The sequence below is a fragment of the Electrophorus electricus genome, chromosome 5, assembly GCF_041902795.1.
Source record: "Electrophorus electricus isolate QZ-2024a chromosome 5, ASM4190279v1, whole genome shotgun sequence".
Classification (NCBI taxonomy): Eukaryota; Metazoa; Chordata; class Actinopteri; order Gymnotiformes; family Gymnotidae; genus Electrophorus; species Electrophorus electricus.
The window spans coordinates 905703-928321 of record NC_137501.1 but is presented as its reverse complement, the minus strand read 5'-3'; the positions used below and the strand labels follow the sequence as shown (position 1 = coordinate 928321).

General features: G+C 39.8%; 1 protein-coding gene across 3 annotated transcripts in view; it reads right to left on the bottom strand.

The window, feature by feature from the left end:
• Positions 1 to 511: 511 nt before the first annotated feature.
• galnt9 (polypeptide N-acetylgalactosaminyltransferase 9) overlaps positions 512 to 22619 on the bottom strand; it is a 90349-nt gene continuing 68241 nt past the window's right edge. For 2 of the 3 annotated variants that reach the window (XM_035529542.2, XM_035529543.2), the window contains 5 exons: positions 17521 to 17706; positions 13140 to 13277; positions 11280 to 11375; positions 1942 to 2109; positions 512 to 1669 (listed from right to left, as the gene is read on the bottom strand). In XM_035529542.2, coding sequence (XP_035385435.1) covers positions 1523 to 1669; positions 1942 to 2109; positions 11280 to 11375; positions 13140 to 13277; positions 17521 to 17706 — 735 coding nt within the window. In that variant the 3' untranslated portion in view covers positions 512 to 1522. Of the gene's footprint in view, positions 1670 to 1941; positions 2110 to 10859; positions 10953 to 11279; positions 11376 to 13139; positions 13278 to 17520; positions 17707 to 22619 lie in introns of those variants that run through there. The other variant, XM_081714887.1, reaches the window with a different exon arrangement.

The window sequence follows — 22619 nt, the reverse complement described above, 5'->3', positions numbered from 1 at the left end:
CCTTCTCCTCCGTGGGAGAAAGAGAAAAAATAAAGACTTAAAAGGTGATAAAAAAGGACAATACCAAGACGAGAAGACTTGAGACTCCATCTCCGGAGCGGGTGAGGAAACATCTGGCTCGGGGCTTCTCCGCGAGAGGTCGAACGCAAGCCAAGATGGCACTAATCAAACCTGTCAGAGTGACCTGCTGATGGTGAGTTTGAAGTCTGGAACTGACGTGGTTTCTCAACATCACCTCATGGGTGCAGAGTCGTGTGATTATGCACCACTTTGAACGGTAAGCAGTTGGTAATGGTTAAGACTGGGGGGCCTTTCCTGATAACCTTACAGAATCCAACACCACCTCTCGCACTTGTTTTAAGATTTCTGGTGAGACCCAACTGGCTTTCCCATGCTGAGCAGGATCGTAGGAAGCTCTGCTATAGATTCTGGCAGTATTTCCTTTTCCCACTTACCAGACCAACATTCAGACAGCCCACATAAACCAAATGAATACCATAACATAGTAAAACCCCTTTTATTATTAGTGTAACGAGCCTCAATTGAGTGGCATTTTCTTGAGTATTTTACAACATTTTACTATTATAAGACTTCTTTACACTATATTCAGACTGCAGTTAACTTAAAGTCATTGTACACATGCTTCCACATGGACAGTTCCCACTCGGAAAGCATGATCACGGAGAAAGGCACATGAGTACGTGATCCGGTTGTGCATAAGTGATCAGAGACTGTAAATCAAACAATTTGAAAAATAAATAAATAAATAAAAACGCAAACAAACTGAAACATCGGTAGGCCAGCTATTTCCAAATGAAGTCGGGGTCTGTTGTGTTTTACGCTAGCACTCACTACACCTAGCACTAGAACAAAGCAGCACTAGCACTTGGTACCCATGAGATAGACGACTCTAACCGGAACAAATCAACCCATCCCGTGTAAAGAGTTGTTCATATGGCTACTGATACTGTAAAGGTTAAACCGCACTTTTTACTTGGCTTATATGTCCATTCCCCCTCAACCATTCAATCATTGCTTATTCTCAGCTTAATTAAAAATGGTATTCATTAAGATGTATAAGGTTACAACAGCAATTCTTAAATCTTAAGTCAGGACCCCGAGGAGGTTGCGGTCTGCCACAGTGATCTGTGGGGTGAGTGGGGTTACGGAGCACATTTGGGAAGGGAGAAAGCTCCTGTCTGCTGGACCTGCGCTGGGCATGGCCGTCCTGCCAGGTGGGACACCTCTTTAGTGGGACACCTCTCCAGTGTGCACGTCTCTTAACGTGCCTGAACACTGCCAATAATAATAATAATAGTAATAACACAAAGAAAGCTCCCATGACTCTACCCATGAATGGCCACGCAGTCCACAGTGAGAGCAGACGTGCACACGCCAGTCCCGCCTCCTCCTTATCCTGCTCAGCCTCGCTGCGTCGCTCACACAGCAAGGAGATGTGGGCTTCTGGTTTGTGTTTTCCGTTTTCTCCTTCCTGCCGTGTTTATTCCTGGTTTGGGTGGGATTAGTGTTTAGGGTGTTTGATCCAGTTCCGGATCATCCACTTTTGTCCAGAACAACGCTGCATGACGAGCCGCAGGCCAAAGCTGGCATCCTTGGACATCTCCACTTCCAGACACCTGCCCGTATCCCTGCTTATGATCGGCCCGTTCTGAAAAGGACAAGACTTCATGGATTTTTGCCATGTGTCATTAAATGGAAGCACAACTAACCTAGTCGGCTACGGGTGATCACTGTTATCAGTATCTTCAAATTGAATATTTTGATAGAACTATGAATACAGATGAAGAAAACGTACTGTATTACTACGGCAACATCATGTACAGTGATTTTCTGGGATGCCAGGCACTGGACAAATCTAGTGCTGCTAAAAGCCTCTAAAACCTTTTGGGACTCGATCAACATGCTCTTCACACACTTTACCTGCGTGAAATCCCACAGCCTCTGTGACGGTCGTGAGACAGAGTCACATTTCTTTAGGCTAGGATTCCGGCTCCTTCCATTGTCAACCAGGCATTTTGTGTCAGGCAGAAATGTGGTCGACCCCAGGGGTCCTAACTGAAGCAGGCCCTCTGTGGAATACCTGGCAAGCTGAAACAGAACATCAGAGAGGAAGATGTATGAAAAACATCTGCGGTACCTGACCCGAGATCAGTGCAACAGCAGCATACAAGTAAACGAAGGCTTCGCAACACAGTGATCCAGCATTAAAAAACGGGAATGATGAAATTTTCAAACGTAGGAAAACCTATGAAGCAATCGTGCTTAGCTCTTCAGAAATCAGCATTATTCTGCACTCCAACAGCATAAGGCTCCTTTTACCGCATTCATATCTAATATGACCCACGGTGGAGTCTATTCAAACACACTTCATACAGTAAGAGCCAGGCTCTGAAACTCTCAGTTATTACAGTGAAACACAAGCCTACGGATATTACACAGCAAGGACAGGAGGTTGTCACGGCGACATACGCAAGGAAAAGCCACTCATGGCTGTGAGTGCAGGGAAAAAGGAGTGCGAGAGTCTAAGGGTATCTGTTAGTGGCTCTGTACTTCCTCAGGGTCCCCACGCGTGTGTTCGGAACCAGACTACGTGCTCCGCACAGAGCTGTTTTCAGGAGGCCTGAGGACAGATGCTGCGTTTTCATGTGCTTTGTGCACACTTTGTTCTGTGCACTGCTCTTGGCAGTATGATGGTGCAGGAATTCAAACACAGCATGGAAAGATAAGGAGTCAAATCAGTGCTGAGGCTTCAGGCTGGCCACAGCAATTGAATGATTGTGAATGTGAATGATTATGAATGAATATAAATGATTGTGAATGATGGTGAATGATTATGTATGACAGTGAATGATTCTGAATGTTTATAAATGATTGTGATTGATTGTGAATGATTGCGTAACGATTCTGCACACCACCATCGAGTGATTTCAAGGAATTACTTTTTTTGTTTTGCAGCATGACCATGAAAAGTGCTGCTATTCTAAATCTAAAGCAAAAACGCACCACCCTGGCCTTCCCTTAATACAAAACAATAAATAAATAAAATGTTCCAGTAAAGCAGAAACTGCATTTTTTTTTGCTTTTCATCACTAATTCACAGTGCTGAGATATGACATGTAATATACATCAGACAGATGACCCGTGTTCTCCGTGTGTCTGATCAGACAGATGACCCGTGTTCTCCGTGTATCTGATCAGACAGCTGACCCGTGTTCTCCGTGTATCTGATCAGACAGCTGACCCGTGTTCTCCGTGTATCTGATCAGACAGATGACCCGTGTTCTCCGTGTATCTGATCAGACAGCTGACCCGTGTTCTCCGTGTATCTGATCAGACAGATGACCCGTGTTCTCCGTGTATCTGATCAGACAGCTGACCCGTGTTCTCCGTGTATCTGATCAGACAGATGACCCGTGTTCTCCGTGTATCTGATCAGACAGCTGACCCGTGTTCTCCGTGTATCTGATCAGACAGATGACCCGTGTTCTCCGTGTATCTGATCAGACAGCTGACCCGTGTTCTCCGTGTATCTGATCAGACAGATGACCCGTGTTCTCCGTGTATCTGATCAGACAGATGACCCGTGTTCTCCGTGTATCTGATCAGACAGCTGACCCGTGTTCTCCGTGTATCTGATCAGACAGATGACCCGTGTTCTCCGTGTATCTGATCAGACAGATGACCCGTGTTCTCCGTGTATCTGATCAGACAGCTGACCCGTGTTCTCCGTCTGTCTGATCAGACAGATGACCCGTGTTCTCCGTGTATCTGATCAGACAGATGACCCGTGTTCTCCGTGTGTCTGATCAGACAGATGACCCGTGTTCTCCGTGTGTCTGATCAGACAGATGACCCGTGTTCTCCGTGTGTCTGATCAGACAGATGACCCGTGTTCTCCGTGTGTCTGATCAGACAGATGACCCATGTTCTCCGTGTGTCTGATCAGACAGATGACCTGTGTCCTTCCTGTGTCTGATCAGACATTTTAAATAGTCATTCATCTTCTACGCCAGTAAAAGCAGGAAGTGACGGTGTAGGTAGATGCTGTGCAGTGTAGATAGTGTAGAACATCCAGTTGTTCTTTACCTCTAGATCAAGACATTCATGTTTGAGTTTTTTTTTCATGTTTGATACTCTCCTTCATCTGCTGTAAACGAGTTTCTATCAGCCCGCCCTCGCATTGCAGTTCCCACAGCAACTCTACCTGTTTGTTTACTTCCTGCTTTTGTATCCTCGTGCTTCCTTGTTTTGGTTTAATTCTGCTCTGCCACTTTGTTAGTACCTATGCCTGTTACTGTACTCAATAGCCAGTTAATGTATCTTGTTAGTGCTCTTTAGTCTTTGTATTTAAGACATGTGTGTTTCACTGTGTCTTTGCAAAGTCTCACCATCATTTGTTACGTTTCTGAGCAGTTTGTTGTAGTGCCTGTTTCTCTGGGTTATTGGATTTCCTCGTGTTCTTTTGGATTACCCTGCTCCCTGTTCTGTTCTGTTTGCTTTGCTGACTGTTTTTCTGGATTTAAGACCTTTATTTGGTTCTTTATTTGGATTATGACTGCGGACTAACTGTGGACTAAGTGTGGACTAACTGTGGACTAAGTGTGTACATAGTGTGTACATAGTGTGGACTAAGTGTGGACTAAGTGTCTACATAGTGTGGACTAAGTGTGTACATAGTGTGGACTATGTGTGGACTAAGTGTGGACTAACTGTGGACTAACTGTATTAAATTGCCTTCACCATACTGCATTTCACTCTACCTCTGTTTGTGCTCGGAACATTACATTTACAATGTTGAGTTGGCCAACTAGTCACATGGCCAGTAATCTACATTTGACCTTATCAGCTATTAGTAAGCAAATAATGTGAGCCATCTAACACACAGTTAACAGCTGAGCCCAGGTCCACCCTCACCTGAGCTGCTGGTGAACGCAGGTGACATGATTCTTACATGGATGCCTGACGTGCAGGTAACCCAGGTCTAATGACTGACACCAAGAGGAGCATTGTTTTTAACTTGACTAGTAAGGGCACTGTGAGTTTCTTCATAAGTCAAAACAATGTACTCCTGTTTGCTGGGTAACACTTCCACCCTTGTCCAGTTGGTGATGGATACCACATGATTACTACCCAGCCTGCAGAAAGAGCCTAATAACAGTTATCCTTCATTAAATCTTCAGCAAATACAGGGAAGTGTCTGTGACACTGAACATAAACTGAAGAGCTGTTAAGAGGCCATAGGTGTTAATTTGCTCAGATCTGAGAAGGGCCATACCCGGTGCCATGCTCCAATGTGTCTGCTGGTGCTATTAAACCTCCTTAATGTCATAACTGTTATGCAATAAGCAAACAAACAACCAAACAAAGAAAAACAAAATTAAGAGGTAGAACCAAATGACATCCTAGCCATTTATACATGTAGCCATTTATACATGTAGCCATATATACATGTAACCATTTACACATGTAGCCATTTACTCATGTAGCCATTTATACATGTAGCCATTTATACATGTAGCCATTTACACATGTAGCCATTTACACATGTAGCCATATATACATGTAGCCATTTACACATGTAGCCATTTACACATGTAACCATATATACATGTAGCCATTTATACATGTAGCCATTTACACATGTAGCCATATATACATGTAGCCATTTATACATGTAGCCATATATACATGTAGCCATTTATACATGTAGCCATATATACATGTAGCCATTTATACATGTAACCATTTACACATGTAGCCATATATACATGTAGCCATTTATACATGTAGCCATTTATACATGTAGCCATATATACATGTAGCCATTTATACATGTAGCCATATATACATGTAGCCATTTACACATGTAACCATTTACACATGTAGCCATATGTACATGTAGCCATATATACATGTAGCCATTTATACATGTAGCCATATATACATGTAGCCATTTATACATGTAGCCATATATACATGTAGCCATTTACACATGTAACCATTTACACATGTAGCCATTTATACATGTAGCCATTTATACATGTAGCCATATATACATGTAACCATTTACACATGTAGCCATTTACTCATGTAGCCATTTATACATGTAACCATTTACACATGTAACCATTTACTCATGTAGCCATTTATACATGTAGCCATTTATACATGTAGCCATTTACACATGTAGCCATATATACATGTAGCCATTTATACATGTAGCCATTTACACATGTAGCCATATATACATGTAGCCATTTATACATGTAGCCATATATACATGTAGCCATTTATACATGTAGCCATATATATATGTAGCCATTTATACATGTAGCCATATATACATGTAGCCATATATACATGTTGCCATATACACATGTAGCCATTTATACATGTAGCCATTTACACATGTAGCCATATATACAGGTAGCCATTTACACATGTAACCATTTACACATGTAGCCATATGTACATGTAGCCATTTATACATGTAGCCATATATACATGTAGCCATTTATACATGTAGCCATATATACATGTAGCCATTTATACATGTAGCCATATATACATGTAGCCATTTATACATGTAGCCATATATACATGTAGCCATATATACATGTTGCCATATATACATGTAGCCATTTATACATGTAGCCATTTACACATGTAGCCATATACACAGGTAGCCATTTACACATGTAACCATTTACACATGTAGCCATATGTACATGTAGCCATTTATACATGTAACCATTTATACATGTAGCCATATATACATGTAGGCATTTATACATGTAGCCATATATACATGTAGCCATATATACATGTAGCCATTTACACATGTAGCCATTTATACATGTAGCCATTTAAAAATGTAGCCATATATACATGTAGCCATATATACATGTAGCCATTTACACATGTAGCCATTTATACATGTAGCCATATATATATGTAGCCATATATACATGTAGCCATTTACACATGTAGCCATATATACATGTAGCCATATATACATGTAGCCATTTACACATGTAGCCATTTACACATGTAACCATTTACACATGTAACCATTTACACATGTAGCCATATATACATTTAGCCATTTACACATGTAGCCATATATACATGTAGCCATTTACACATGTAGCCATATATACATGTAGCCATATATACATGTAGCCATATATACATGTAGCCATATATACAGGTAGCCATTTACACATGTAACCATTTACACATGTAGCCATATGTACATGTAGCCATTTATACATGTAGCCATAAATACATGTAGGCATTTATACATGTAGCCATATATACATGTAGCCATATATACATGTAGCCATTTACACATGTAGCCATATATACATGTAGCCATATATACATGTAGCCATTTACACATGTAGCCATTTGTACATGTAGCCATTTGTACATGTAGCCATTTACACATGTAGCCATTTATACATGTAGCCATATATACATGTAGCCATTTATACATGTAGCCATTTGTACATGTAGCCATTTACACATGTAGCCATTTATACATGTAGCCATTTATACATGTAGCCATATATACATGTAGCCATTTATACATGTAGCCATTTGTACATGTAGCCATTTGTACATGTAGCCATTTGTACATGTAGCCATTTACACATGTAGCCATATATACATGTAGCCATTTACACATGTAGCCATATATACATGTAGCCATATACACATGTAGCCGTTTACACATGTAGCCATATATACATGTAGCCATTTATACATGTAGCCATATATACATGTAGCCATTTACACATGTAGCCATTTACACATGTAGCCATATATACATGTAGCCATATATACATGTAGCGATTTATACATGTAGCCATTTATATATGTAGCCATTTACACATGTAACCATTTACACATGTAGCCATTTACATATGTAGCCATATATACATGTAGCCATATATACATGTAGCGATTTATACATGTAGCCATATATACATGTAGCCATATATACATGTAACCATTTACACATGTAGCCATTTACACATGTAGCTATATATACATGTAGCCATTTATACATGTAGACATATATACATGTAGCCATATATACATGTAGCCATATATACATGTAGCCATTTACACATATAGCCATATATACAGGTAGCCATTTACACATGTAACCATTTACACATGTAGCCATATGTACATGTAGCCATTTATACATGTAGGCATTTATACATGTAGCCATATATACATGTAGCCATATATACATGTAGCCATTTACACATGTAGCCATTTATACATGTAGCCATTTAAAAATGTAGCCATATATACATGTAGCCATTTATACATGTAGGCATTTACACATGTAGCCATTTATACATGTAGCCATTTATACATGTAGCCATTTACACATGTAGCCATTTACACATGTAGCCATTTACTCATGTAGCCATATATACATGTAGCCATATATACATGTAGCCATTTACACATGTAGCCATTTATACATGTAGCCATATATATATGTAGCCATATATACATGTAGCCATTTACACATGTAGCCATATATACATGTAGCCATATATACATGTAGCCATATATACATGTAGCCATTTACTGATGTAGCCATATATACATGTATCCATATATACATGTAGCCATTTATACATGTAGCCATATATACATGTAGCCATTTACACATGTAGGCATTTATACATGTAGCCATATATATATATGTAGCCATATATACATGTAGCCATTTACACATGTAGCCATATATACATGTAGCCATATATATATGTAGCCATATATACATGTAGCCATTTACACATGTAGCCATATATACATGTAGCCATATATACATGTAGCCATTTACACATGTAGCCATATATACAGGTAGCCATTTACACATGTAACCATTTACACATGTAGCCATATGTACATGTAGCCATTTATACATGTAGCCATTTATACATGTAGCCATATATACATGTAGGCATTTATACATGTAGCCATATATATATGTAGCCATTTACACATGTAGGCATTTACTGATGTAGCCATATATACATGTATCCATATATACATGTAGCCATTTATACATGTAGCCATATATACATGTAGCCATTTACACATGTAGGCATTTATACATGTAGCCATATATATATGTAGCCATATATACATGTAGCCATTTACACATGTAGCCATATATACATGTAGCCATATATACATGTAGCCATTTACACATGTAGCCATTTACACATGTAGCCATATATACATGTAGCCATATATACATGTAGCCATTTACACATGTAGCCATATATACATGTAGCCATATATACATGTTCCCATATATACATGTAGCCATATATACATGTAGCCATTTATACATGTAGCCATATATACATGTAGCCATATATACATGTTCCCATATATACATGTAGCCATTTATACATGTAGCCATTTACACATGTAGCCATATATGCAGGTAGCCATTTACACATGTAACCATTTACACATGTAGCCATTTACACATGTAGCCATATATACATGTAGCCATTTACACATGTAGCCATATATACATGTAGCCATTTACACATGTAGCCATATATACATGTAGCCATATATACATGTAGCCATTTATACATGTAGCCATATATATATGTAGCCATATATACATGTAGCCATTTACACATGTAGCCATATATACATGTAGCCATATATACATGTAGCCATTTACACATGTAGCCATATATACAGGTAGCCATTTACACATGTAACCATTTACACATGTAGCCATATGTACATGTAGCCATTTATACATGTAGCCATATATACATGTAGGCATTTATACATGTAGCCATATATACATGTAGCCATTTACACATGTAGTCATATATACATGTAGCCATATATACATGTAGCCATTTACACATGTAGCCATTTACACATATAGCCATATATACATGTAGCCATTTACACATGTAGCCATATATACATGTAGCCATATATACATGTTCCCATATATACATGTAGCCATATATACATGTTCCCATATATACATGTAGCCATTTATACATGTAGCCATATATACATGTAGCCATTTATACATGTAGCCATTTACACATGTAGCCATATATGCAGGTAGCCATTTACATATGTAACCATTTACACATGTAGCCATATGTACATGTAGCCATATATACATGTAGCCATATATACATGTAGCCATTTGTACATCTAGCCATTTGTACATGTAGCCATTTATACATGTAGCCATTTACACATGTAGCCATTTATACATGTAGCCATATATACATGTAGCCATATACACATGTAGCCATATATACATGTAGCCATATACACATGTAGCCATTTACACATGTAGCCATATATACATGTAGCCATATATACATGTAGGCATTTACACATGTAGCCATTTACACATGTAGCCATATATACAGGTAGCCATTTATACAGGTAGCCATTTACACATGTAGCCATTTACACATGTAGCCATTTATACATGTAGCCATATATACATGTAGCCATTTATACATGTAGCCATTTATACATGCTTTCCTCTTTGCTTTGGTACAATGAAATGAAAACACACTGGAAGATAACATTCATCACGTTACACAGATTACTGTAGTAATTGGCTGATACAAAGGGGATGCACATCAGATGGGTTGTGCTCCCTGGGGCTAGATTACGGTCTTAGTGTGGAGTTGCATTACTCCACAAACAAGAAAGCAGAGAGAGAGAGAGAGAGAGAGAGAGAGAGAGAGAGAGAGAGAGAGAGAGAGAGAGAGAGAGAGAGAGAGGAACAGAGAAGGAGAGGCAGAGGGGTGGGGAGAGAGGGAGAGAAAGATTCCATTTCAATGTGTTCAATGGTCTGTGTCTCTGATACACCAGAGGCAGCATATGAGGAGCTGTAAAAATAACAGAACATTTAAAAAACTTAAACTTTGAGATCAATGCAAAAAGATCAAAGAAGAGCAAGTTCACTGAGTGCTCCATTTCACGCTCCCTGAGCTGTGCCATTTCACACACACATGTACACACCCACAATAAGATCAGGATGACCTCATCTGTATGCTTTCACTTGCAAGCCCTCAGCATTGTGAGTGGATTTGTATTTCTGAGCAAGAGTTTTATTCACTGAGACTCCATGGCAGTCAGACATCAAAGGGAAGGATGAAGTGGACAGTAGCAGTGTATAGCAGCTAGAGGATGAGGAGTGTGGACTGTGCGCTTACCTGAGATGCCATGCCGTGACATGGGTAAAGTATGGCTCTGTTATCATCCTCGGAGCCCTGATCCAGGCAGTATCCGCTGGCTTTGCTGTTCCTCACCTGTAAACACACACACACACACACACACACGCGCACACACACACACACACACAAGACAATGGCTAAGACTGTATAGTATCCTTTCTCTCTGTGTGGAAACACAGTCATATAAAAAAGTACTAAAGCCCTCTATCTATACGAATGATGAACTATCCGTCAACTGTGAGAGCGTCAACACAGGAACTCAGCTATCCAGACTACAGAATGACTGTAGTATATTTACGCTGCCTTGTACCTACACTCTCTGAGCATTTGATTAGGCCCACTTATCTCACAGATGTGTCTTATATGTGGACAGTTACAGACTGTAGCTCATCTGTGATCTTTACTAACACACACTCACCAGACTGTATTAGAAGCATTTATTTATTAGAAACACCTTGTAGGTGTACAGTTAGATGCCTATAAACCCATCACAAATTGTGTTTGTTAAATGTCCTTAAATTCTTCACCAGGAACTCCATCTACACGGCCGTGTCTGATGTGATATGAAAACGTAGTGAGAAGACAGCCGTGTTGCTGGATTTTTAACACGGGTCAGATTCACTGTTGGCTTGGATGAGGCTTACTATCTAGAACTATCCAGAACTATCTAGAACTATGGGCAGTGGTAGCTCGGTGGTTAAGGTACCCTGAGCAAGACCCTTAACTCTCAATTATTTAAGTAATACTCAGTGATAATTGTAAGTTGCTTTGGATGAAACTATCAGCTAAATGCCATAAATGTAGAACTATCCAGCCACCAGTGGGTGAAATGCTAAAGTATGACAAATGGGCTTTAACCTCAACTGTGCTAAAACTGCTTTTATATTTATAAATTCATATATAACTGGTTTTCTAAGGTTTCTGTTTATTTTTTACAAACTGTACTTATGCCTAATGAAGGAGACAGTAAGTGTATATGGTAAACAGACTGTGTTTCCTACATTTAATTAAAAAATGCTGTGAGATGTCTGTAGAAAATACAGGCTGGGTATACATACACACACACACACACACACACACACACACACACACACACACACGTACACACACGTACACACACGTACACACACACACACACGTACACACACACTTTTTATAGCTAATAACTGTCTCATTATATCTCGTTACGAGAAAATTGGAAATAATTTTGAAGCTTGCTAGGCTGTTGCTATGGAGATCAGTTGACTTTCAGTGTCTGTCACTGGAAACACTACACTACAATGTACTAATTACTGTTGTAAATATAGAAACACAAAACACACTTTCATACAAAACTCACCCAGACAATTTGCTAAATAAATTCTGTCTCTAAAGTTTTTTCTATTTCTGTATATGTAACCAGCATAGGACCAGCACAGGAAAAATGAGTAGCATTATAAGAGTCATAAAAGCTTTAGAAAATATACATAACTTGCTTATAAGTTATATATGGATATTCGAATGTGCATTCAGAAATGTCTGTATTACATCTGCAAACAATTTATATGTGTATTGTGAATGTTTCCTAAAAGAAATCTTCATCCCAATGTGCTCTATATCAGATATACACATTATATACAAATATGTTTGATATACTTTCAACTTCTAGTGTGAAGTTTTGATGCTGCACTTTCATTAGTACTATGGGTAATGTAGGAAACTCCTAACCAAAGTAAACAAAGTTACACAAAGGAAACTACAAAATACAAAAAACTATGAAATATACTAAAACAATACTATAACTAAAAACTATATAATATTTAATAATCTAATAATGCTTAAGTTGTCTAATGTGCTCACCTCTCCATAGGTGATGGTGTCATTGTAAATCCGCATCTCTGGATACACGTGCTCTAGGTACCAGCGGAAGTTTTTACACTTCAGCCTGTTTCTAAGGGCAACCCGCTCCGACACGTCCCCGAAATCCACGCCGGGATTCTGCTCCAACATTAACACATTAACAAATAAGACACAACATCAGTGGCCTTCAACTCTTTATCACAGATCAGCTAAAACACGCACGCACGCTCGCACGCACACATGCACGCTCAAGCACACACGCACACACACACACACACTCGCATGCACGCACGCACACACACACACACACACACACACACACACACACACGCACAGAAGGGGCAGTTAGAAACGTCCTCTAAGTACTTTCGCCTGTGAAACAGTGAACCAGTTTTTGGGATTTAATGGGTTTAAAGATTCTCCCATTCACTGCCACCTCATTAGCATGTGAACATGTAAAAAACAGCATAGGAGGAAAGGAGACACACAGATAGACAGATAAACAGAGACAGACAAATAAACAAACAAACAGTTTAAGCATTTACAGCGGCTCTTACTCACAACCGCTTACATTTTAATTAGCATGACAACAGTCATACTAAAGCCATGACTGTAGTGGGAATGAACCCCATGAGGTTAGTGGGAATAAACCCTGTGACATTAGTGGGAATGATCCCCATGAGTCTAATGGGAATGAACCCCATGAGGTTAGTGGGAATAAACTCTGTGACATTAGTGGGAATGATCCCCATGAGTCTAATGGGAATGAACCCCATGACTTTAGCGATACTAGCACCTGCTCTGCCTGCTCTAGCAGGTGAAGTATACAAGATTTGAAGATTCTGGTTTAAGTACCACCATCTATTAATAGACTCCCATTCTTCACATTTCAAGGCCTGTAAAAACTCCATCCTTTGCTCACAGCTACTTAGACGCATTTGCAGTGAAAATGTAGACTTCCTCCAAAAAAATATGGAAATGTGTGAATATCTTCAAAATTGTGGGTTTCTTGAGGAAGTCAATGATGACAGCTTTGCTGGAGTTTTACCCGTTCAGAGAGTAGATGCACTGACCTATAAACAATTTACTGTTAAAGCAATCAAATTCCCTTGGTGCTAACATATAATCCTATAAATAAAAGTGGCTAATATTTACATTTATCTGACACTTTTATCCAAAGCAACTTACAATTATGTCTAAACACAACTTAGTAATTGAGGGTTAAGGGTTTTTCTCAGGGGCCCTACAGTGGCACCTTGGCAGTGGAGGGACTTGACCTGGCAACCTTCTGACTACTGGTCCAGTACCTTAACCACTGAGCTTCCACTGCTACTTCAGGACTTCAGAATCATCCAGGGGGAGACCACACCCCCTTTTTAAGGCTCCTCCACTAATCTTCTACAGACGAGACAACAAAAACCAAGACGTGCTCATCAAGAGTGAGATAAATGACCATTCAGATAATAACTGTGGTACTGTAGCCTGCAACCACTCTAGATGTGCTACATGTAAATATGTTAACACAGCCACTACAATTCCTGGCATTAAAGGGTCAGTTGTCATCCCTCATTGCTCCGCACGCATCACTGTGGGAGTGTGTCTAGTGTATTACTCGTAACAGATGTAATCAGCATTACATTGGCGAAACCAAGAGAAGTCTCGCTGAATCGCTTGATAAAAACCTTCAAACCATCCAAATTAAGGATTTGTCATTTCCAGTAGCAAGGCATTTTAATACTAATAGACACTGCAATAATGACATATCTGTTTGCATTGCCAGTTGTTGCTATGGCAGCAACAGTCCCAGAACTTTACAACCCCATGGAATTAATGTTATGATTTGAACATCTACTTGTTCTAATATAAAACTGGTTCCTCTTGCTAGAACTTCAGAAGCACTTTGCTTGTACAACTGATGAAGGACCTGTCCAAAATGTCCTGTTTTTTATGTACTTCACTGCAATTTTGAGCACACACATACGTGCGCGCACACGTGTGTGTGTGAGTGTGTGTGTGTGTGTGTGTGTGTGTGTGTGCCTTTCCTGATATGTCAGTCATCTGAGACCCTCATTGTTCTTTCATTAGCCACACTGCTGTGCCTCTAACAGACCTGTCAGCTATTTAATTACAGGCATTAGCATCACCGCTCACTCTACCATTAGCATCACCGCTCACTCTAGCATTAGCATCACCGCTCACTCTAGCATTAGCATCACCGCTCACTCTAGCATTAGCATAGAGACAGCTTGTGGGTAATGACGTTATCACAGTGCTCTACTGAGCCATCTTCTTCAGACACCAATGCCTTCACTATTTTGTTTTCCATTTAAAACTATTTCTGAGAGTCTCTTGCAGTTTCCCTCACAGATTCTCTCCACGGAGCCACAATTCAAAGCCCAAAGTTGCATGCTTGGAGCAGTGTGAGACTTACAATCAAACTCTTGGATTTAAAACTCTTGCAGAACCACATGGGGCACACTTTCCCAGCATCTTCCAACAAACACCAACTTTGCCTGATGTAGGGGAAGTCTGGGGAAGGTTCTCTTGTCAGTTGTTTTTCCAGAGAAGCAACATGTTCAAGCTATGGGGATTGGGGAGACTTAACAAGAGGACACTGAAGAACTCACACTGAAGAACAGACACTGAAGAACTGACACTGAAGCACCAAACTCAGATGTTTCACTGCTCTGATCGGTCTGTGAGTGATTGTGAGGATGGCTCTAGAATGTTCTCCAGCTAGTTCATCTACCTTTTTTAGATGTTCAGTGGCTTTCTAATCTCTCCTTCCTAATTTGATATTTGGCTTGTGTGGAAGGGCAGCAGTAGCTTCATAAATGAAGTCTGCTGGGAACATATGGACGTGTGTCTCGTGTGGTACAATAATGACACAGTGGCACTTATGACCACAGTTCAGCAGTGGAGACACGGGTTATAGATAGTGGACACAGCAGGATGGGTTATAGACAGTGGACACAGCAGGACGGGTTACAGACAGTGGACACAGCAGGATGGGTTATAGACAGTGGACACAGCAGGACGGGTTATAGACAGTGGACACAGCAGGACAGGTTATAGACAGTGGACACAGCAGGACGGGTTATAGACAGTGGACACAGCAGGACGGGTTATAGACAGTGGACACAGCAGGACGGGTTACAGACAGTGGACACAGCAGGATGGGTTATAGACAGTGGACACAGCAGGGCGGGTTACAGACAGTGGACACAGCAGGACGGGTTATAGACAGTGGACACAGCAGGATGGGTTACAGACAGTGGACACAGCAGGATGGGTTATAGGCAGTGGACACAGAAGGATGGGTTATAGACAGTGGACACAGCAGGACGGGTTATAGACAGTGGACACAGAAGGATGGGTTATAGACAGTGGACACAGCAGGACGGGTTATAGACAGTGGACACAGCAGGACGGGTTACAGACAGTGGACACAGCAGGACGGGTTATAGACAGTGGACACAGAAGGATGGGTTATAGACAGTGGACACAGCAGGACGGGTTATAGACAGTGGACACAGCAGGACGGGTTACAGACAGTGGACACAGCAGGACGGGTTCACAGCAGGACGGGTTACAGACAGTGGACACAGCAGGATGGGTTATAGGCAGTGGACACAGAAGGATGGGTTATAGACAGTGGACACAGCAGGACGGGTTACAGACAGTGGACACAGCAGGACGGGTTACAGACAGTGGACACAGCAGGACGGGTTATAGACATCCTGATGTGCTTTGTGTGTCTTTGTGGTTAATCTGGAGCAGCAGATGAGAAAGGTAGTGACTCTGAAACAGTCAGTATGGGCTGAATCGCGTTAGATTTTAACACTTAGAAAAGTATTAGGCTGGCAGTGATGTCAGTACAACTAGCGTCTGATGACACACAGACAATGTAGTGTTTCAAGACATGAAATCTATGAATGCGTCAAATTAATTGCTCCATTCGTCACATTAGAAAACATTTCACATCTGCAGTCTTTCACTGATGGCACGTTTACTGCCGCAAAAAAAGATATTTGTAACACACATAGAAGGTTTTTCCTCTCTGTTACATGTAAATTAATATTTCTTTGGAACAATCTGGCTGGACTTCCTCTCCAATTGCACTACAGAAAGACAAATCTCAGCAGCCCAGCACTGCTAAATAAATCACCTAGGCGTTAAAGACATGCTGCTAGACCTGAAGACATACTGCACTGTGAGACTTGAAAACACATCCATGTCTAATCTCAGTCAAGCTAGCAGCTTTGTACAGAATCCATGGAGCTGTTGAAATCAAGAGATGGCAGCAGCTAAGCAAATTGTTAGAATTAGCAGTCTGTTTCAGAGGGAAAATATTAGAATTAGCAGTCTGTTTCAGACTCACGTTCATGGGGATGTTCCAGGCCATGTATACGTGGGATTTGAACTCGTCCATCCAGACTTCGGCTGCGCGAAGAGCGTTGCGTTTGGCGTAGTAATCGATGTCATTGTTGTAGGGCTTCTTTGTGCGCTCGATATGTGCTACACGCGCACAGGGCAGGACCTCCATACTGCCCCCACACTGCCACACCTGTGGAGGGCACCAGAGAGGTGGTGGTGATGGTGGTGGGAGAGACAAAGAGTAAGAGAGGGAGAGAGGGAGAGAGAGAGAGAGAGAGAGAGAGAGAGAGAGAGGGAGGGAGGGAGAGAGAGAGAGGAAGGGAGGGAGAGAGAGAGAGAGAGAGAGAGAGAGGGGTATGGTAGAGGTTAAAGAGGGAGAGAGAGACAGCAAGAGAGAGAGAGAGAGAGAGAGAGAGGGAGGGAGGGAGAGAGAGAGAGAGAGAGGGGTGGGTATGGTAGAGGTTAAAGAGGGAGAGAGAGACAGCGAGAGAGAGAGAGAGAGGGAGAGAGGGAGGGAGGGAGGGAGAGAGGGGGAGAGAGAGAGAGAGAGAGAGGGAGAGCGTGAGAGAGAGACTGAGAAACACAGACAGATTGCGTCCAAGTTGCCTGATGGTACAGAAAAGCATTTTAATGCATAAATACATGTTAGCCATTTGAGGCCCAGAGCTAGTCTTTGTAGAATATTCCTGTAGTATTACATGTTTATTTTAATCACTGTAGCATCAAACATTGATTTTCCTGTGGTGGTGTTAATTTTGCTGGTCTTTTGCTTGTTTTGAAAATGTCAGGCAGGGGTAGCTGCTGGACTGATGGTAATGGGACCTTGCTATACACCCCCACACACACACACAGAATGTCCTTTTTCAAACTGCCATACGAGTGCTTTGAAGCGCATACAGAGGCAGAAAGTGCAGAAGGACGATCTGGTGTCCGGTTCCCCTGTATTTATACATTGGAACACAGCACAGATACACGTTGGCACAGAGCAGACACTCCAACAGTAAAAAAATAAATAAATATAGCACTCTTTAGCCATTGACACACTGTTTTTTTGTAATGCAGTTTTTATGTAATGCAATTTTTACATTACATAAAATGTGGGCACTGGGAATTACAGGTCTGAATATTGAGCCACACACACTGTGTGTGTGCGTGTGTATGTTTTTATGTGTGTGTGTGTGTGTGTGTGTGTGTGTGTGTGTGTGTGTGTGTGTGTTTATGAATGTGCATGTGTATATGTATGTATGTGTGCATGTGTGTGTTTGCCTGATGCAGCAAAGTGTTAGATACCATTAGTGTATGTTGTAGACTGTACTGTGTGTTATAGACTGTGTTGTATGCTGTACTGTGTATTGTATACTGTGTTGTATGTTGTACACTGTGTTGTGTGTTGTAGACTGGGCTGTATGTTGTATACTCTACTGTATGTTGTAGACTGTGTTCTATGTTGTAGCCTGTACTGTATGTTGTAGACTGTGTTGTATGTTGTATACTGTAGTGTATGTTGTAGACTGTGTTGTATGTTGTAGCCTGTACTGTATGTTGGAGACTGTGTTGTATGTTGTATACTGTACTGTATGTTGGAGACTGTGTTGTATGTTGTATACTGTACTGTATGTTGTAGACTGTGGTGTATGTTGTGTACTGTATGTATGTTGTAGACTGTACTGTATGTTGTAGACTGTGGTGTATGTTGTATACTGTACTGTATGTTGTAGACTGTGTTCTATGTTGTAGCCTGTACTGTATGTTGGAGACTGTGTTGTATGTTGTGTACTGTATTTATGTTGTAGACTGTGTTGTATGTTGTAGCTTGTACTGTATGTTGTAGACTGTGTTGTATGTTGTGTACTGTATTTATGTTGTAGACTGTGTTGTATGTTGTGTACTGTATGTATGTTGTAGACTGTGTTGTATGTTGTAGCCTGTACTGTATGTTGTAGACTGTGTTGTATGTTGTAGCCTGTACTGTATGTTGGAGACTGTGTTGTATGTTGATGTGAGGGGAGAAGGAGATGACAGTGGGGTTTGGATAAAACATAAATTAGGGCATTTTCAGTTTTCATTTCACCATTGGTTTATCAGTGTCTGTGATCGCTTTACTGAACTGCTGTGAATCCAAAAGAAAACAATACAAAACCAGCATTACACCTGTGCTTGTTAAAACTCCCAATTTATAAAGCAGTATTTTATAGAGTGGTTATTTTATAGAGCAGTATTTTATATAGTGGTTATTTTGTAGAGTGGTTATTTTATAGAGCAGTATTTCATAAAGCAGTATTTTATAGAGTGGTTATCTTATAGAGCAACATTTTATAGAGTTGTTATTTTGTAGAGTGGTTATTTTATAGAGCGGTTATTTTATAGAGCAGTATTTTATAGAGTGGTTATTTTGTAGAGTGGTTATTTTATAGAGCAGTTATTTTATAGAGCAGTATTTTATAAAGCACTATTTTATAGAGTGGTTATTTTGTAGAGTGGTTATTTTATAGAGCAACATTTTATAGAGTGGTTATTTTATAGAGCAGTATTTTATAAAGCACTTTTATAGAGCAGTATTTTATAGAGTGGTTATTTTGTAGAGTGGTTATTTTACAAAGCGGTATTTTATAGAGTGGTTATTTTTATAGAGCAGTATTTTATAGAGCAGTATATTGTAGAGTGGTTATTTTTATAGAGCAGTATTTTATAGAGCAGTATTTTGTAGAGTGGTTATTTTATAGAGCAGTATTTTATAGAGCAATATTTTGTAGAGTGGTTATTTTATAGAGTGGTTATTTTTATAGAGCAGTATTTTATAGAGTGGTTATTTAATAGAGCAGTATTTTCTAGAGCAGTATTTTATAGAGTGGTTATTCTGTAGAGTGGTTATTTTATATAGTGATTATTTTTATAGAGCCGTATTTTATAGAGTGGTTATTTTATAGAGCAGTATTTTATAGAGCAGTATTTTATAGAGTGGTTATTTTATAGAGCAGTATTTTATAGAGCAGTATTTTGTCCTCCACCTGCTCAGGACTAATGGATGAGCACCTCACTGAGGGATGTTCACTGGCTTTTACAGTACAGGAAATAGACACACCGAGAGTGACTGGTGTGTAGTAGACACACCCAGAGAGTGACTGGTGTGTAGTACTTACACCCAGAGAGTGGCTGGTGTGTTGTAGATAGAGCCATTCCACTGTCTGCACATAATGAGTAGGACTCACACTCTCGTCCTCTTTCAGAGGAAACGAATTTAAGTTTGCCTGTATTATCACCTAAACATACCTACAACAGGCAAAAGAACTGCTGACTAAAATAATAATGACACATTATATAACTTATCATTTAAAATAGTAATAACAAATAACACACATTATATAACTTAGCATTTCAACTACTTACAAAGTTTGAATAGTAACACTGGTCAAAAATGACTTTGCATCATACAAAAAATACCTGTTTCTGTCTAAAAAATGTTTATTTCTGCATGCTGAATCCTAATGTGTTTCCTTAATTTCTCTTATCACCCAGTAGTTTTGTGATAGAAAAAAAAAAAGATTTTAATTCAGCATAAAATTACTATAAAAAGGTCCACCTATTATAGTTTGGGAAGCAAAAAAAGTTAAAATTGTGTTGCCTGGCGTAATCAAGCAAAAAAGATTTGTGTTAAAACAGTGTTACAATATCATAGAATATAGTGTAATATAAACAATACAAAGTGCCAGATATCTCCTTGAAAACAACAAAAAGAAAATTAAACAATTCCTAAAGAAAATTAAACAATCTTGGTGATGTAGTTGCAATCATAGAACATAATATGCTAATGTTGTCACCCATAGTATCGATTATATCAATCATAGTACATAACATGCTAACGAGGTCACCTATAGTAACGATTATATCAATCATAGTACATAATGTGCTAATGAGGTCACCCATATTAACAATTATATCAATCATAGTACATAACATGCTAATAAGGTCATCCATAGTAACAATTATATCAATCATAGTACATAATATGGTAATGCGGTCACCCAAGTCTACTGACTATGTATACTGTATATTAGAATATTCAGTAATCTACTAAAGAATACATTTCCAGTTTTCCAGACCCAACTACCCCACATATTCTCACGAGCAGAAGGCTGCCCTGCAGGTGACTAATGATCAGCTCCAGACTTTGACAAGGTCTTTAAAAGGAAATAAAGTTAATGTGTCATGGTTACATGCTTACAGTCCTTTGAGTTTGTTTATGACTAAATAATGACAAAGGACTTTATATGGGTAACACTCCACCAGCTCCTAGCCTATACACCAGCTAAATCAGCCCCTCTCAGTTAAGGGGTTTTCGTACAATTTGTGTGGAATTTAATTTGAAGAGTGTGTTGATTATGTATCTTCTCAGACAATCAGATTACTCATCCCATGCCTTTTAAACAGCTTCTCGGCCAATCAGATTACCCATCTCATGCCCTTTAGAGTTAGAATCGGAGCAGTCAAGGAAGCAGCAGGAACATTTTCAACAAAGGAGACAGAAACACTTTTGTGTCAGGCGGAAGGAGAAAATATTGCCAATGATACTTCCTGTTTCCTCTCATAAACCTAGTACATTATGAGGAGATGCAATGTTCACCCAAAATTAGCAGTCAAAACAGTGTGTGCTGCATAATAAATGGATAAGAGAATCAGAATCAGGCTTTATTTGAAATAGCACATCTGTGTCATATGCTGTTTTGTAATCATCTGTAAACGCTCTGAAACCTCAGGTATATCTTTCTCACGCAATCGTTACACGCCTCAGCTAATATACTACCTAGTTATTAACATTCATTACATACAGGCCTGAAATTAATTAGGTTGTTGAGTCATTTTATGAAGTATAAAGGCCCTGTAACTCAATAATCATATCCAGCTACTGCAGTAAAGTGTCTTAGTTATGATTATCTGAAGTGTTATTACCCACTGTAAGTGATGCACATTTGCAGAACACAGTCTGTTTGGGGCTAATGGCTTGTGCCTTCATGAGAATGGACACTGTACTGGTCCCTGCACACCCACCCACCCACACACACCCACCCTAACATAGCCCTGTACATAAACACACAGTAACCCACA